Source organism: Perca fluviatilis, chromosome 20, assembly GCF_010015445.1.
Source record: "Perca fluviatilis chromosome 20, GENO_Pfluv_1.0, whole genome shotgun sequence".
Classification (NCBI taxonomy): Eukaryota; Metazoa; Chordata; class Actinopteri; order Perciformes; family Percidae; genus Perca; species Perca fluviatilis.
This window is the reverse complement of record NC_053131.1, coordinates 24,558,783-24,576,682: the sequence shown is the minus strand read 5'-3', so window position 1 is coordinate 24,576,682 and position 17,900 is coordinate 24,558,783. Positions and strand designations below refer to the sequence as shown.

The 17,900-nt window shown below is 40.3% G+C and overlaps 1 protein-coding gene across 4 annotated transcripts; it reads right to left on the bottom strand.

Moving 5' to 3' along the window:
• Positions 1 to 719: 719 nt before the first annotated feature.
• On the bottom strand, positions 720 to 15,844 carry srrm1 (serine/arginine repetitive matrix 1). Of its 4 annotated transcripts, none has more exons than XM_039785974.1 (17): positions 15,704 to 15,844; positions 14,667 to 14,756; positions 13,317 to 13,439; positions 10,836 to 11,006; positions 8,692 to 8,786; positions 8,378 to 8,602; positions 7,862 to 8,047; positions 7,609 to 7,728; positions 7,090 to 7,298; positions 6,734 to 6,814; positions 5,103 to 5,189; positions 4,758 to 4,893; positions 3,270 to 3,356; positions 2,692 to 3,171; positions 2,386 to 2,566; positions 1,746 to 1,919; positions 720 to 1,577 (listed from the first exon to the last, which is right to left on the bottom strand). In XM_039785974.1, exons 1-17 carry the CDS (start codon positions 15,722 to 15,724, stop codon positions 1,467 to 1,469), a joined length of 2,577 nt encoding a protein of 858 aa, XP_039641908.1. In that variant the 5' UTR covers positions 15,725 to 15,844; the 3' UTR covers positions 720 to 1,466. The 4 variants fall into 4 exon arrangements, with proteins under 4 accessions (XP_039641908.1, XP_039641910.1, XP_039641909.1 ...); XM_039785976.1 differs by having other exon boundaries at positions 720 to 1,570; XM_039785975.1 differs by lacking the exon at positions 5,103 to 5,189.
• Between the last annotated feature and the right edge of the window lie 2,056 nt (positions 15,845 to 17,900).

The following is a 17,900-nucleotide window of genomic DNA, read 5'->3' as shown; positions in this document are numbered from 1 at the left end:
TGCGGCTGCAGACATAGCGGTTCTGAGTAGAATTTACCACCGATTTAATTTGCTTTTTGTCCAAAATCTAAAACGATTTAAAATAATTTACAGGCACTACTTTCCTAAGTTTTGCGCTCCAGTGAATACCAGGCAATCTTGTTAGGTTATTATATCTCAATTAATTTCACTTTTTGATTTTTATTTAAATTGTGCACCCCAGGGAAAATCACTGGTGTTGGTTCCTTCATTATTATTATAAGAATGACCTATAGTATACCCGTTTTTGCATTTTAACACATTTTCTATGCAGATGGATTTTCTTCGCTTTGCATTTACGGAGTTTTTATTTCATTTTTTGCTCTATTCTTCCATACGTATACAGTGCATTTGTGCTTTGTCTAGTTTTTTTTCACAATGTTACTTGATATTTATCATTACAAATGGCACATCAGTCAGTGATAACCTTTCACAAATTCTGGTTGGTAATTTGGATTTCAATAATTAGCTAATGCTAGTGTGAGAAAGAACATATTTCATACACTGTAATATGCTGCAGCATGTGTAGTGGTTGGTTTTGACATTGTGGGTCCAGTGGGTTGCTCATGTCTCATTTCAGTCATCTGGTAATATTTCAAATGAATAATTAACTACCTTTTTGGTCATTAACCTACATTAAATGATGTGTCAGTTTTGACAAATCCCATCCACAACAGAAATGACAAAATTTTAACATTAAGGAAAACACACATCCTATAAAAAGGTTTTAATTCTGAAAGGATGACCAGATGACAAGAGCCAGGGGTACTAAATACAAATCATATAGCAGTCCCACAGAGATTAGCTTGGTGCAGGGGTGTCAACATAAAATTGCATATTAATCCTTTTGGAAAAATTAAAGCATACCCTATCACATCAGATTGTTTTAGTCTTATAACAAGACACATTTTAAAGTCAGAAAAACAGCAGGTTAAATTATGCTAAACAACTCTTAAGTTACAATATGGGACAAGACATTCTGTTACGGCCTCTAACAGTTCACACAGCTGTGCAACTTATTAGTTTCCACTAATAAAAAAGGCAATAGTAACAGTATGTTACTGTATGTTGGTATTTCTCTACACTCCATAAGGTCAGTGGTTCATGCACATCAGAGACAATCACTGCACATGCAATCATTTCTCAATGGAATCTATTGTAGACTGTGGAAAATATCTTATACCTGCCCAACTAACCTCTGAGATTAATCAGTTTCCCTGCTCAACAATTTAAAATTATGAACAACACAAGCTTCTTTACAGTTAAGATAATACACTAACTGACAAATCAAGCATTTAATGAAACACTCTTCAGAATGTACCAAACCAGTAAAAAGAAAACAAAAAAAGACTCGAGAATTAACAATTTGTACATTCTAAAGCTGAACCAGGTTGATGACAAACATCAAGAGTGAGTGGAAAATTCAAAAGTGAGAAATCCCTTTGTTTTCAGGACATCTGTGATGGAGACAACTGGGCCTTCCTCATGGAGCGCAGGGCCTTTTCTCTTAGGTGCTTCTCCAGGTCATCCAAGCTGTCCTCTACTTCACTGTCTGATTCCTAAACGAAAAACAGCATGAAATACAGGCCTTTCAACTTGCCACCTGGACACAAATACAGAATCGTGGTGAATGACAAACCCAGCATAATAACAACCATTTATATGTTCCCCGTTGAGCAGGAAGCACAAAGCCTTGGTAGCTAAAAATCACAGAAACTAGCCATCACCTTTCTAGACTCTCCATCCTCCTCCACACATTGGTTTTCTTGTCCATCTCCAGTCACAGTGCCGCCACTCTTGGCCTTCTTATGTTTCTTGTGCTTCTTGTGTTTCTTCTCTTTCTTGTGTTTCTTTTCCTTCTTCTTCTTCTTTTTCTTCCCACTGCCCTCAACATCAGAATTCTGCAATAAAACAGATTTTTATGAAGACAACATTAACAGTGCTACTAAATAACGCCACAAACAAAGGATGTATGCCACAACTGGGACTTATTTATTTTCAGGTAATTTTTAACAATCCAACGTCATACTTTTTATTTTTGAGGTTCAGAATGCATTCACAGACTGTCAGTATTTAAGGTCTTTAAAAGTGTTAAAGAGATGGGATGATGTTGCATATTGAATCTTCAGAGTAAAGTTCACATTACTGTATACTTCCGACATGATGAAGGTATTACTGAGGTGATGGTGGATGGCAATACTGGCTAATATAATCATACACAACATTATTGGCTTGCTGCCTGCTTATTTACACACAAATTGAATAGGCAGATTGTCCAAAACTACCCATAATATTCAAGACTCCAATTATGAACCTGCAGCCGATCTTAAGACAACCATATTTAGTCAAAAAGCTAAAATATCTAACCTTGCTTGGGGATTGACTGCCAGAACCACTGCTGGCTTTTTTTGCTGGTGGCGGAGACCCACTGGCTGAGCGAGACGGCGAGGGGGAGGCAGATGCAGGGACTGGACGTTTCTGAGCTACTGGTTGAGGGGAAACCGATCTGGAGGATGCTCTCCTCATAGGCTTGGGACTTGGAGATTGTCTGTGGAGAGGACAAAGGTGACATTCAAAAAGGCCAATGGCACATTTACATAACAGATTATAGAATACGAAAAGATAAAAACTGCATTACGACAATCATGAGATGGTGCTATCTGCCTTGCTTACCTCTGGTTGTTGCGTGGCTCTGGGGTGCGGGACACTCTGCGGATGGGTTTGCCACTGTGTGAAGGGGACTGCTGTCTCCTCTGGTTAGATGGAGATGTATTGGAGGTTTCAAAGCGTCCCTGAGGACTGGCGGAACCCCTTACAGCGCGACTGCGGTTTGCAGGGGACGGGGAGAGGCGGCTGGCTGCTGCAACTGGGGATCGCGCATCCCTGCCTGGCCTGACCGAAGGCAACATGGGGCTCCTCCTGTGTCTGGGTGGAGATGAGGATGGAGGAGTGCGTCTCCTTAGAGGAGGAGAACTTCTGCGCTTGGGGGACCTGGACGGCCGTCGCTTGGCCCCTGGAGAAGAGCGTTTTGTGGGAGAGCTAGATATCTTCCTCTTCTGTGGAGGCAAAGGTGAGGGGCTGTAGCGTCGTTGGATAGGGGGTGAATATCGTCTTGGGGAAGGCGAACGACGACGGGGAGGTGGGGAAGGAGACCTGGGAAGCCCAAAATGTAATTGTCAAAAAAAACTTTAAATGGTCAGTTATTAATTCCTTCCTAGCTCTAGAGATAAAAATGATTTACAGGGCTATACCTTCGTCGAGGAGGAGAGGGAGATCTGCGACGCCGTGGGGGAGACGGGGTGTGACGTCTGCGTCCAGGAGAAGGAGAACGTCTTTTCCTGAAGGGATAAAAATAATAAAAAAATAATTATACATATGAAAAACACAGAACATCATTTGATATAACATCATGTTAACCCTATCCGCCCTGAAAAACAGCGAATACAGCATCTCCAATTCATATTTTAATTATTTTATTTTATTTCATAAGAGCTGGAGTCTTATCGTCTTTTCCAGCTAAAAGCTAACACTCTGACCGTCATGGTGGTGTCTTTGTAGCCTCTACAGGAGGTTTTCCATCCAGCCTGGAACTTGTGCATTTCTTTCAGGGTCTTTGAGCAATAAATCCTTACATCAAAGATTGATCCACTTTATGTCCATAATTTGTGAATTTTCAGCCACTGATCACCGCTAGCTCTGATGCTAACCATCCATTTTGATTCCCATGATGCTTTGGTAGACGCTTGTTTTTGTCTTGTAAACAAATGGAAGGCAGGTCCGTCACACATTAGGCCCATATAAAGCCGGCAATACATCATCCGAGGGACAACAAAGATTGTTTATTGTGAGGAGCGATCACTCGAAATCAGAATGCCAACATGTGACCAAAGATAGTCTATTACCGTTCTAAGCCGTTCTACAGAGAAGAATGGCATTACCGTTTTGAGTTTTGGGATAAACTTGGTCATTTTTTGAAGAAATGTAAAGTTTGTCCTGTATACGAGTTATAATGTTCATTATAGAGCTGGGCAATATATCAATATTATATCAAATCATGATATGAGAGTAGATATCGTCTTAGATTTTGGATATCGTAAAATGGCAAAAGTGTCTTTTACTGGTTTTAAAGGCTGCATTACAGTCATTTTCTGAACTTACCAGACTGTACTAGCTGTTCCATTATTTGCCTTTACCCACTTACCGTAGTCATTATATCCATATTACTGATTATTATTTATCAAAAATCTCATTTTTTAAATATTTTGTGAAAGCACCAATAGTCAAAACTACAATATCGTTGCGGTATCGATCTCGAGGTATTTGGTTTTCTCCATATCGCCCAGCCCTAGTTCATTATGTTTATTTTTACAGTGGATGACTACCAAGACATATGAGAGCTATTTTAGACAGGAGAGTGGCTTAGCTTTTATTGTTGTGTGTGTGATATCAATACATATCTGTGAGATTCAATTTCCATTTTTTCCATCTTCATGGTCCCACAACTTCTTCTTATTTTTTTTTTTTTTACATTAAAGTGACCTCACTGCATTACAAATATTCTAATAGCCCAGTTTGTCCTGAAAAAAAGTTTATAGATTAACTGTGCACAACAGGGTTGATGTTTTAAAAGCTTTTTTAGAAAATAAAACCAGACGGATCATGAGCTGTCAAACATACCTGAGGGTACAGAGGGTTAACCGTTAGATAACAATGTGCAAGTACTGTGCTAAGTATCTAACCTTGGAGAGGTATCCCTGTGTCGCCTCCGAGGGGAGGGTGTGCGGCTGCGTCTCCTCCTGACGTCTCCATTTCTGGCACCTGGCCCTGTAGTTGGCCTCTTGTGCCCATTGTCTTCGGAGGAGGAAGACCCTGTATCTGAAACCAAACAGAGGACATCAGCAACTGTTTTATTGTAGCCTTGACTGACTGTATGCGTTGAGGAAAAAACACCAAGGTTGGGGTTAGGGCACAGCTTCAAAAGTCCATGAGACGATGGGTGCAAGATGGCATATACAAAGACTTGGTTAGAAAAAAAGAGGGGTTGGGTACGGGAGAGACAGAACGGGGATAAAAACGCTTATAACCTGAGGACGACTGTCGATTCTGCCTGCGATACTGACGTCGCTGCTGCACCGAATCTGCTGTTGCCTCTTTCTCATTTTTATCCTCGTCTGAAACGTAGAGCATTGAGTGTCTCAGTGTTAGCAAAATCAGTGAAACAGACTGCCATGGGAAAGTAAGTTAATACAGAAAAATGACCGATATACCTGTGGCTTGAGTTTTTATTAGGTCTATGCATGGCATTTGACCATATATTTAGAGATGTCACAATTTCAAATTCTGCTATACAATTAATTGCGATTAACGATATAATTGTGTCTTTCAGTCAATTTAAAAATTATTTACCTATTACTTTTTCAAACAAATTCAAGTTTTGAATGAATCCCAGGATACATATTTTCAAAAACTTGACAATAGGACATTTATCCTCATCAATAAAAAAAAAAAAAAAAACACATTAATCATTAACAAAAAAAAAAAAAAAAAAGCATGTTCGATTTCTCTGGCTTGAGACCATGGCTATATTAAGAGATATTTAGAGTTGCTATGGCAACAACATATAGCTGCAGCTAGCATAGTTTTAGTTCAACAGTCCGACCAATAACCACTTATATAATTACAATTTGGCACATCTAAACAAAATCAACAATTACCATCAACAGTCACACCCCTTAGGACCTTTAAAAAGGTTAGCAAACAAGTTGTAATTTACAGATTAGAAAAATAAGAGCCCAAATCCCAGAGGATCTACGGTAGCATAAAGTTAAAAAATGACAGCCATTTCCACTACGGCGTCGTCATTTACGGTAACGTTACTAATTTAACAAAGCACAATGGTAGATTAAACACAGACAGACTAACATTACTAAAACGTGTAAAAGGTGGTTCGGTGGATTATTAACATTCAAAAGCCGACATGACTTGCAAACTGCGGGTGGGGCTTCCTTTGGTAGTAATCCATAGGATAGCTACAGTTCTGGGACATTACACGGTTTGTAAACGTGTTTGATGGATGCAAACCAAAGTGTGACCAATCTCATTGTTACAGGCCTACATACAGTTATACTTCTATTGTCCGTTGTGCTAGTATAACAATGGTGTGTTTCATGAGGTTTTTGTTCATTCCTTTTTGTCTTGATATGCCAAGTGGTTTCAATACACAATTATCAAAAGCAGCTGAACGTATTGGATCATTGTAATGAGGTCCTCGGGCATAGATTCGCTCAACTTCCTACATTGCAAAAAAAAAAAAAAATATCCATTTGCTACGGTCTAACATAACCTGGTTTCTGAACTGAAGTCAGAATATTCATTTTGGCATGATGTTGAAGCACGATTTTCACACAAGCCCATGGAAATAATTTTTCTTTCTGCACAGGGAGACCAAGCTTCTACCATTAGCCTAGTAATCTTAGCTTGTAGTGCATTTTCACAAATAATCATTTTCATGTCATTGGCACAATGATTAAAAGTGGGTAATTTGTAATGGGAAACATTAATGTGGTAAATGTACATGCGCCATCATGCCCCTTCCTGCTGAAAACCGGGGCAAGTAGAAGTGGCTGGGAACTCAATATGACCAGCCATTAAAATGTGTGAACCGTGTGGTGACAGGCCATTATATTTCTTCAAAGAGACATAATGTAATGCTTACCTGACTCAGACCCTTCAGAAGGTCTGGGCTTGGCATTATCAGATGGAGAATCACCCCTTCCTCCTGGTTTTCGCTTCAAACCTTAAAAACCAAGACAAAACAAGAATTATAGATGCACTTATGATAATCCTATTATTTTACTATAGCTCTTGCAATAACAGCCTAGTCCTAAAAATGCACAGGAATTATTTGGCTTTCTGTAACCTCAACAAGGGAATTTAAGCATTACACGGTTTTAAATGATGAAATCTAACTTCTAAAACACAGGAGGAGCTATAAGCATAAGTGTGGTTGTCAGTATGAGATAAAGACGTAATTATTTAAGGGGAGCAATGAAAGAATTCTAGAGATCATACCAAATGATCTGGCTGGCGATGCAGAGCCTCTGCCCCTTCTGGCCCGTGGAGATGGTGATCGTCTGTCCTTCCCCGCGGGGCTAATGGGGTTGTCAGGATGATGGACCGGTTTCCGGGGCGGTGTGTTAGATATTCTTTTCACTGCTTTTTTAGGTGAGCGAGAGTTGGAAGAGCTGCTGCCAGAGGATGAAGCTGAGCGAGAGCGCCTCCTGCAGGTCACAGACACATTAACAACATTAAAAGTTTTTTCTCATGGGACATCAGGGGTTTACCCAGTAGAGTGAGTTACTTGGCAACGACCTGGGTTCTAACCCAACCAGTAGTCCTTTGCTGCGTGTCATTCACCCCCCTCTTTTCATTCTCCAGTTGCTCTTCTCCTACATCTTCTGTATGGGCCCAGATCTACTGTACACAATTGTGGTGGCCAGTAAAATACTAAAACAATATAAATAGATAATAGGTCATCTATCTAATATATAAATAGATTGTTCCTTTAACCACTAGGCTGCAGCCACTGACCTGCGGACAGGGGAGCGTCTGTGTCTCTGTCTGGAGCTGGTAGGGCCACGTCTGGGGGGGCTCCTTCGACGAGGAGACATCCTCCTCCTGGGACTCGGTCTTCTACGAGGGGAGTAAGATCTGAAATGGGGAATATAGGGAAAGAAGCTTAGAACTTTTTTTCTCTCTTCTTTAAGAACTTTTTATACACGATCACTGGAACAGAAGATCAGAGGAAACCATAATAACTTAAAATTAAATTAACAGAAATTACCTAGAACGGGAGCGTCGCCTGCGAGTGCGGGAATGAGAACGAGAACGGTGGTGAGGTCTTTCCCTCCTGCTGTCCTTCTCCCTTTCCCGGGACCTGGGCCTTTCCTCTTTCTTATTAGTTTTCTCTGGCGAAGATTCTTTGACTTCAGTCACAGAGTCTGGTTTCACCACCTCCACAACTGTGTCACTGCAGTCCACAGAATGAAGTTTAAATTCTAACCCTGGGTTTGTTTTATTCATTTATCTAAAAGCAAAGCTACAGTACTATACTACCTGTTTCTAAGCTTAACTATTTTTGCTTTTGATCCAATGCACTGCAACAACCCTCTCCCACCACACATTAATAATGAAAGGATTAACATGAAAGAAATTTGAAAGTATGACTCACAAAACTGACTTGAATTACAAAAAAAAAAAAAAAAAAAAAAATTTAAACAAACTAAACCTTATATTAGGAACAAATAACTACCGACTAAATCCAAGACAACATTTTAGGCAAGGGAAGTATTTTACAAACCAGATGGATGGAGTTTCTTGGATGACTGGTTCTGGCAGAACTCCTTCCAATGTATCTGGCTCCACAAGCTGCTCCAAAGGTTTGGTGGGCAGCTGCATCAGGGGTGGAGGGGGTGAACTGCTCTCAACTGGACTGGGTTTGCGTCTTGGGGAGCGCGAGGCACTACGTTTCCTTTCCCTCTTCACTGGCGACCTTCGCCGTGGTGATGGGGACCTTGTCTTCCGTCTGGACAGAGAAGTAGCAAACAGAATAAATAGTCTACACAAATCCAACATCTGTCCACTGATCTCAATACTGACACATTGTTTTCTTACCTCCTTGGGCTTTTTGACTGAGCCCTCTCTCGGATGTCCTTTTCCTTCTTATCGTCATCAACCTTCTTCAGGGAAGCTAGCTTCTCCTGTTCAATCTACCGGAAATGGAACAACGGGGAAACGATCAAATAACCATTGCCAACAATATATGTTCTATCCTGAAATACAGTATTTATACATCATCTAGGGTGTCCAATACTGTGTTCAATGTTGTTGTCTCTGGCCCCATTCCGACCTGATTTTTTAAAATCGGATCGGAGTGATCCGATCCCAAGTGGACAGCTCTAGGTATTTGCGTTCCCACCTGGCAGTAGAATGTGTCTCCAAATGCGTCCTGAGTGCCCATTTGTGATCAGATGTAGATAATTTCTGTTTCCATATAGGCTGGTTGTGCAAGTGTGTTTATAAATGTCAGTTGTTACGCTCACATAAATGACAAGTGCGATGACTAATGAAAAAGCGCCACCTACAGTCTGTGTGCTGACATAAGATGCCTCCTGACAGGCAGTGAAAGTGTGTTCGGCTCGCCGTACACTTGAACCTTCTAACTCAATCTGTGTGGTCTGAAGTTTAGTTTTTTATATTATATTTGCTTTATTTTCCACCTCATGTTTGCTTATGGAGTGGTGTTAACGTTACTGCTGATGAAGACCCAACATTTCCAGATTTTTCCGCTTCATAATAAAAGCACTTAACAATAACAGGAGACTTTCGTTGTGAATTTTTAAGAAATGAAATCATTCCACAGCCAGTTTGACTACTTAGTTTGCTGTCTTTCACCAGAGCTAACACAGCGCTGTGAAGGTATGTCTGACAATATCAGCCTTTTAAATAACTAAAGGAGACGCCGTACGAGCAGGAATTATGAAACTAAAAACTATTTTATTGTATACCAGCGGCTGGCTTTTCCATGAAACCGTGCTGCAGAGAGCTCCAGATAGCCGGGGATAAAAGAGCAGGCAGTACCGGAACAAAAACACAGAAAAGTATGATAACATCCAAAACACATGATTCACTCTCAGTGGATTCTGTGACATGATAAATACTTTGAACGAGTATGTGATTCCACTCACAGTTGAGTAGGAGGCCCTTATTGTGACTCAGGACACATTTCCATTCTCACTGCTATAAGAATGCAGACATATGCTGCCTTGACCTCCTCTGAAAGGGGTTTTAGTGATCGGATCTCAATGCGTCCACAACGCGTGTCCTGAGAGCGTTTTAACTCGTACTTAGAGCTGTCCACTTGTGATCCGATCTCTCAGATTGGATTTTATTACAAGGTGGAAACAGGGTCTCAGTGTCTTACAAAAGGGTGTTTGACAAATTGTGTACGCTTCTACCCAAAACATTGTCAGACTTATTTACTAGGGGTGTGACGAGACACTCGCTCACGAGACAAGACGAGACACGAGATTGGGGTCACGAGAGCGAGACGCGATTTTAACTCTAATTTAAAGAAAACTTCAGTTAAGAAATATGACTGGGAAAAATAGTCTTTACTCAGAGAACCAAGGTTACAAGCTAGGGGTGTGACGAGACGCTTACTCCACGAGACGAAACACATCACGAGATTGGGTTCATGAGAACGAGACGAGATTTCGTCGAGGTGAAAAGTTGTCTCGTGAGGCGATGTGATGTCAGCGTGATGGAGCGTGGAATTACTATTGAAAATCCCCCTGCCACTTTTTAATCATTTGTGTGGCAACATTTTGGTTTTCCTGCGGAAATAATAAACGGCAAACGAGTGACAGACAAGACGAACACAATATGTAAACATTGTAAGAAAGAAATGCCGTATACCGCGGCTAACACGAGCACTATGCAAAAACACTTACAGCACCACCACAGCTCTAACAAGAAATGCCGTACTACTAACTACTGCACCCGCGACTCGCGGGTGCAGTAGTTAGTAGTACGGCATTTCTTTCTTACAATGTTTACATATTGTGTTCGTCTTGTCTGTCACTCTTTCACTCTTTTCACCTCGACGAGAAATCTCGTCACGCGAGATCTCGTCACACCCTTATTATTTACACCAGCTTTTTCCAAAACTTCCTACTCACCTTCAGCAACCACAGATCAATGACTTTCTTACAGCATACCGAGCCATTTTGCCAAATTTACCTCAGGGAGAAGCTCACCTGTCTCTGTTTAATTTCCTCTTTCTTCTGTTCAAGAAAAGCAGACGGGATGCCAGCAATGTTCTCCTGGGCACTCAGCAGCAGGGGCCACAAGTCCCTCATGAACTCCCGGGCATTCTTCCCATTCAAGAAGCCCGTCAGGTTGATCTGCATCATCTTGCTATCTGGGTGCTGCAACACACACACACGAAGGGGGGAGAGAAAAAACCATATGGCCATTGAAATAATGGAAGGCAAAATATCAGGGGGTGGGGGTGGGAGGGGTAGGATCCCACAAATGGGACTACCCTACCCTCTAACCCTCACTAAACTATACCTGTGACTGTGTAATTAACCATACTCAAAACATGTAAGACACTGACTACAATTCTTAACATACCTGGGTCCAATACTTGAATCAATAATAAATTTGTGATTGATTTAAAATCGTACTCACAAACTCAAACTGAGAATGCGAGCTAGCTGGAGGGGAGGGGGACATATCTAGTGATATAAAAACTGCATGCAATATTGCTGTTATACCTATTTCTGATTCTTATTCCCCAGATTTAAAATCAATAACATATCCACTAATTACATTTCTGTGTCCCTGCCCACCCCTTGTTCTCCGGTCACCCCACAGTCTACACTTCATGAGTTAAACATTTAGCCACAATACAGAGTGCATTAAAACCCAACACTGCAAGTACAGTTCCGGTGTCTTCAGTGAGTCCCGTGGGATCAGTGGGCACGGAGCTCCCTTGGCTTGCTTCCGCCTCCCTACCGCTTGAGACTCAACCACCTTGAGCTTAATGTTATATCATTTATCTAAATTGCAAGAGACGAACAAGCAATAATGAGTACACAGTTACACAAAAAAGGAGTTTTATTTCAACAACTGATAGAATTATGGTGAGATACCGTAATCTCAATTGAATTTCCCTTTCTTACCATTATGCAACAGTACCCTTTAAACTTAGCTCAGCCCGGCCCACCCCAAAATATATGGCAAGTAAAAGATCAAATAAAAAGAACAAAAAAATATATATCATATTGTTAAGCGTCAGTTCTGGTGTCACAGATAGTAAATAAATACATGTGGTTTTTGGCGTCTTAGGAGAACGAAAGTTATTAATGTGGGTTATACGCTTATAAACCAAAACTACCATTGAAATATTATACTATGGGATGGAATCCTAGTAATAAATGTATAACGGAAGAATACTGTGTGTAAATTACTTACTTATCCTGCCCCTGTTTTCCTATTTCCAAAAGTAAGCCGGTGCAATGGAAATTACCCATTACCCAGACATCACAAGTGGTTTGACATATCAGTGGGGTACACATTACGATTGAATAAAGGAAACTGTTGGACAATGAGCCTACTTAAATAAAGTAGCCAATAGCCTATGAGATAAAGAACATGCACAATTTAGTATTTAAAAATGAAATACATAACATTAGTGGGCCTCAGCATTACAGCTCTACTGGCAAGAAGGATTTTGTTAAGGTCAAAAACATGACCACTACAGATATTTCATAGCCTTCCAGTTTAAAGAGTAACTTGATACCAAACAGAAAAGTATTGTTTCCTGTGGTTCAAAATCTCAAGACTGTTGCACATCTGACAACACGCAACTGAGATGCTGGGTGCTGTCAGAGGATTAACAGACTTGTTACAGAATAACTCAAAATCAGATGAAAATCTTGTTTTTGTTGACCTCCAGAGGTTGAAGTTCTCCATTTGCTACAGTGATGTAGATACACACCAGGGGTGTTCATGGCACTCTCACATCCCTGTAAGGTGTAGTCACAAGTGCAACAGAAAACCCTGCTGACCACACCCAACAGAGGTGCAAAAGAGATGAAACTTTCAATCAGAGGCACAATACTTTTCAGATTGGTGTTAAAATACTCCTAGTTACTCTTTAACGAATGTAAACAAGGAGCTCCATTACTCTTAACACTAGGCTGTGGCAAATTGTTAAACCCTCCCTGATTTCATCCTATAATTCCAATTACATTTAAAAGGGGTCGGGGCAATTTAATGATGCACTGCTAATACCTACAGAACATGATTATGGCATTGTTCAGGTATGTCTTTCACTGACATGATATTGGTAATCCCTGCATATAACTCACCTCAAACCACACACTGCATCATGAAGGGAGAGTTGGGCTCAGTGACTTTGGGCTCAGGAGAGAGCTAATTAGGTGTTGGTGCTATACTTCTGATGCAAGGTATAACATCCATATTGGTTCAGGCCTTTTAAATCATAAATCACATCATCATTAGAAGACTGCTGAATAAAGGCACTTTGTCACATAACAGCAAAACATGGTTATGTCATAAATCAGTTTAACACCAATTGTTACTTTACCCATTCAATTTCAAATTTGACTAGGATTTGCAATTATTTGCTTACATCCCTTCTTACTATCTAAACAATGCCCTCAAATGTATGACAGTTTTGAAAAAAACAAACACTTTAAAGACATTACCTTCTCCTCGAGCTGGTTAAATATGAACTCTATGACGACATCGTCCTCGAACCCCAGAATCTCTGTCACTCGCTGAGTAATCCAAGGTTTGATGACTTCCAGGTTCACTTTGGTCATGTCCACCTACGGGCGAAACAAGCAATCAATGGCAGCCAGTTAGTAAAGACAATAAAATGACCTGAGGCTTCAATGTTTCACAGTTTCATGCAATCATAAACAGTGACTGGCACATCACAAACATAACTACCGGTAGTCAGTACTAGGGCTGCAACAACGAATCGATAAAATTAAATTACTAAAAAAGTTGGCAACGAATTTCATTATCGATTCGTTGTGTCGCGCAACTATTACGCCACTCAGTTGCGGAGATAAATTTTTTTTTTAGTTGAGCGCAGAGAGAAGCAGCGCGGAGCGGATCAGCGCGGAGCGAAAGAAAAGAAAAAGAGCAAAGCGGGCGTAAAGGAAATACGGAGAGAGACCGGAGAGACCCGTAACGTTGTTCTGAAACACACGGCGGAGACAGAGAAATCAGTACGACCTAAGTCATCCAAGGTGTGGGAGCATTTCACACTAAATAAATCAAAAACATGTTAATTGCAAGATAAGCAAAAGCGACACGGCATGGCACGGGCGCACCACGGTGATGAGTCAGCCCCTAAAACGTAAACATTGGAGTCCTTGACAGGGAGGAAGGGAGTTCAACAGCACGGTAAAGTCACTACACAATCCTACTTCTGTTCCGTTTTGAAGTGAGGAACGTAACGTCCCTCCAGTAGCTCTTGTGGTGATGGTGTTTACTCGTTATCCAGCTGACTAGTATGACAAGCTAGCGTTAGCTCGTTAATAACGGTAATAAAGCAGGGGTGGTATAGTTTGCAAGACTAAAGACATGTTTTTATTCACCCGCCTTTTTTGGCCCATTAATTTTTCAATCTGTTGTCATATATATTCTGTGCTTTGTCCCATATCAGTTATTGTTGACAAATATATTAGTGTGTGGTGTATAAATGAACTTAACTTGCACTTACTACAATGATGGTAATAATTTAATGAATAAGTGTGTGTGTGTGTGTGTGTGTGCGCGTCTGTCTTCTCTGTATCTGCTATTTGGGTTACTTACCTTTACACAACTATTAACTAAAACAACAAGTATGTATGTATTGAGTTGATGTAAATGAATGCTTTTTTTTTTATCCGATTCATCGAAAAAATAATCGACAGATTAATCGATTATTAAAATAATCGTTAGTTGCAGCCGTAGTCAGTACATCTTTTCAAGGAAACATTTGTTTGAGAAAGAAAAAAGGGTACTGACACTGTAAAATAATGCAAATGTAGATGATCTTATACCTTCTTGTCCAGACATTCTGCAAACTTCAGCTGCTTCAGCAGTTTCTTCTGCTTGTTGCTGAAACGGTTGTCTTGCTCCGCACTTGTACCCTGAAGAAAAATCAACGATCGACTCTTAGTTGGCTAATTTAAAATGGCAATAATATCTACACGTTTATAAACGTATGCTTGAAACATGTCTTGCACATTATTCATTAAGATGCACAACAACTTCCTTGGTATTTGGCCAGTGTAACCTAAGCGTGACTGTACTCTAACATACCGGTGGATACGGACATCAACATCATAACACTGAGTAAAGTTAAGTAGGCAAACATTATGACACTTTTGCTAACACACGACGTCAAATTAAAATATTATTAGTTTAATACAGTTTACGTGACCACAGTACCGTGTTAAATCTAAACCGTCAAACTGAATCAGATGACGTTGATACCAACAAGCTAACGTTAGCTAAGCTAATAGTCAGCCTGCTTAATCCTCCAGGGGAAACTTACAGGCTAATATTAGCCACGATCTGGAGGCCGTCAAAGACAGAACATCAAAAGCCACATTAGTGTTGTTATTCAGTGCATCTACTTATTTTAGCCAACGTAAGCGTAGTAGTTATCGTGACTACTCCACAGAGACGGAAACGGTGCACCGCCATGGTGCACCGCCCGGACGCCATCTTAGCAGAAGTAGCTAGCTAGCTAGTTGGCTCGTCTATTTCCTGCAAATGTGTCTATCTGCAAATGAGTATGTAAAGGCTATTGCGTGCAGGTAATGTATCGTTACATAAGGCTATAGGGTAACAAACATTCATTTTGTAAATACGTGTAAACTCTGGATATAGCCCAGGTGAAACACGGCTCTTGTTGAAATCCAAGATTGTTTGTCATCGATTGATAGACGGAGCCCTGACCACAACGTTATCGCTTGACTGTATGGCCTTCCACCTAAATACAGCATATTAACGTATAAAACAAGGAGTATATACATCCATGCAACTTAGCAATAAGACACTAAAAAGTCTGAAATACTTTTGTAGAACTTACGCGGAAGAATCCCGCGTCCATTATCGGAGAAAATGGATATTAGCAGGCGGTGTTGAGAAAGACGTGCGTGGCTCCGGTGAGATTAGTACTGGCGAGCCGGATGAAGGGTGCGCCTCTTCAGGAAAGAACAAGCACTGCATCTACTGTAATGACTTGCTTGAGAGATATAAGAAGAGGGGTACATCCATAGATAAATGGTACATCATTCATTAGTAGGCCTTTATCCTACGGAGCCCCTGAAGTCCCGAAAGGTTGTTTTTTTTGTTCCATTAATCAATTAATCTTTTCCACTAACTCCGCACTAAAACGTAGCCTTTACTTTAAACATTATCCTGCTTTTCCTGTTTTCTGTAATTGTGTCACCATTTCTTGATGTTTTCTGCTAAATTCCCCTTGATAGCACAGCAACTGCAGATCCTGTTGCTTCTGTTTGTGGGTCTTTTGAGCCATCCGTTAAAAAAAATGGAACACTGTCTTTATACTTATGGTCCCTATAACTATAGTATTCATTGCTTAAATCTGTGGTCTTATTCCTGTGCTTAATCCATAATTTCAGATCTACAGACATATTTTTTTTTTTTAACTCCCAGACAGGTTTTGCAGGCCACAACACAGTTACACAAAACTCTTCACATATCTTTTGCCATTTGCTCTCCTGTCCAGCCAAAACCTCCTTTTCGTTTCCTCTTTTTCTTCCATGTCTGCGTCACCCTTTTTGTTGGATAGTTATCTTCATGTCCCCTTAAATTGACCCAGTAATTGGCTACCAGCTGTTTCTGACGTAACCACAATGGCATTTCACTGCCATCAACTTGGGGTGCACAAACTGGGGAGGTTCTAACTGATCCTAAACATAATCTTAGAGCCCAAGCTTCCTATCCAGGTCTGCCAGCACAGAAAGCTACTGGTCCGTATAATATGCTCCTGTAGTCTAATCTCGATCTTATTAAGACTACATAAATATATTTCAAAGATGCAAAATCAGCTCCCCACCTCTCCAGCCCAATTTTTTTTTTACATTTATTGACTACATATATGCTCACTCCATGTCAATCTCAGATCGAAATACACTCCTGAAAATCGAAAGTTATTTCCATACAGTTTCAAATTGCATTCCCTGATTTTCTTTCTTGTGGAGAACATAGCTTTTAAACATAGCTTTTGTTTTTTTGTCCCACTCAAATTTATTAATAACATCCTGTATTTTCTTAACTATATGTATTCAACATTTTCTCCCTCTTTTCCACCAAACCCGTCATCAGCAAACAATGATCTCCCCACAGCCTTTGAAAAGTTCTTTTAGTATGCAGAATGCCCCCTTTCTGAGTGTTTTAGTATTATATATATATATATCTTGTATCATAAGTTTATAATTATTGATGCATTAATCTGTAAGTAGATTTTTAATGTATAGCTGATCGAGGTGGCAGTGCAACATAGTTTATTTGTAAATCAAAATTTACAAAGTAACTATTTACACTACCGGTCAAAAGTTTTACAACACCTCAATTCTTTTTGTTTTTTATTGAAATGTCAGCAGTTCAAGTCCAATGAATAGCTTGAAATGGTACAAAGGTAAGTGGTGAACTGCCTGAAGTTAAAAAAAAAAAGTAAGGTTACCCAAAACTGAAAAATAATGTACATTTCAGAATTTTACAAAAGGGCCTTTTTCAGGGAACAAGAAATGGGTTAACAATGTAAAGCTGTTCTGCAGCAATGGAGGTTGATCAAGCTGTGAAAGTTGGTGCTACCAATTCCCACAGGTGTTCCAACTTGTCTGGACTACTTACAACCCCCTCTGTTTGTATAAAAGTATTGTTGGAACACACTGTAGCACCATACCCTTGTGAGCATTATTTGAACAGTATTGTACTGCAGAAAGTAGTGTGTTGCCATAAAAATGGCAGGAAAAAAGCAATTAACACTGGAAGAGAGAGAGACCATCATAACACTTAAGAATGTTGGTCTTTCCTACAGAGAAATTGCGAAGAAAGTCAAGGTGTCACTGAGTACAGTATTCTTCACCATCAAAAGGCACTTAGAAACTGGGGGAAACTCTGACAGGAAGAGGTCTGGCAGACCCAAAGCCACGACCGAATCAGAAGACAAGTTTCTGAGAGTCAACAGCTTGCGTGATAGGCGGCTCACAGGACAACAGCTTCAAGCACAGCCTAATAGTGGTCGTAATAAACAAGTC

Bases quoted from the DNA above. Each gene is read 5' to 3' on its own strand.
- srrm1 (XM_039785974.1), bottom strand. From the start codon at position 15,724: ATGGACGCGGGATTCTTCCGC. The intron at 7,299-7,608 runs GTCAGTGGCTGC...TGTGACCTGCAG, and splicing joins AGACGCTCCCCTGTCCGCAG to GAGGCGCTCTCGCTCAGCTT. The intron at 5,190-6,733 runs GTAAGCATTACA...TCTACGTTTCAG, and splicing joins TTCTGAAGGGTCTGAGTCAG to ACGAGGATAAAAATGAGAAA.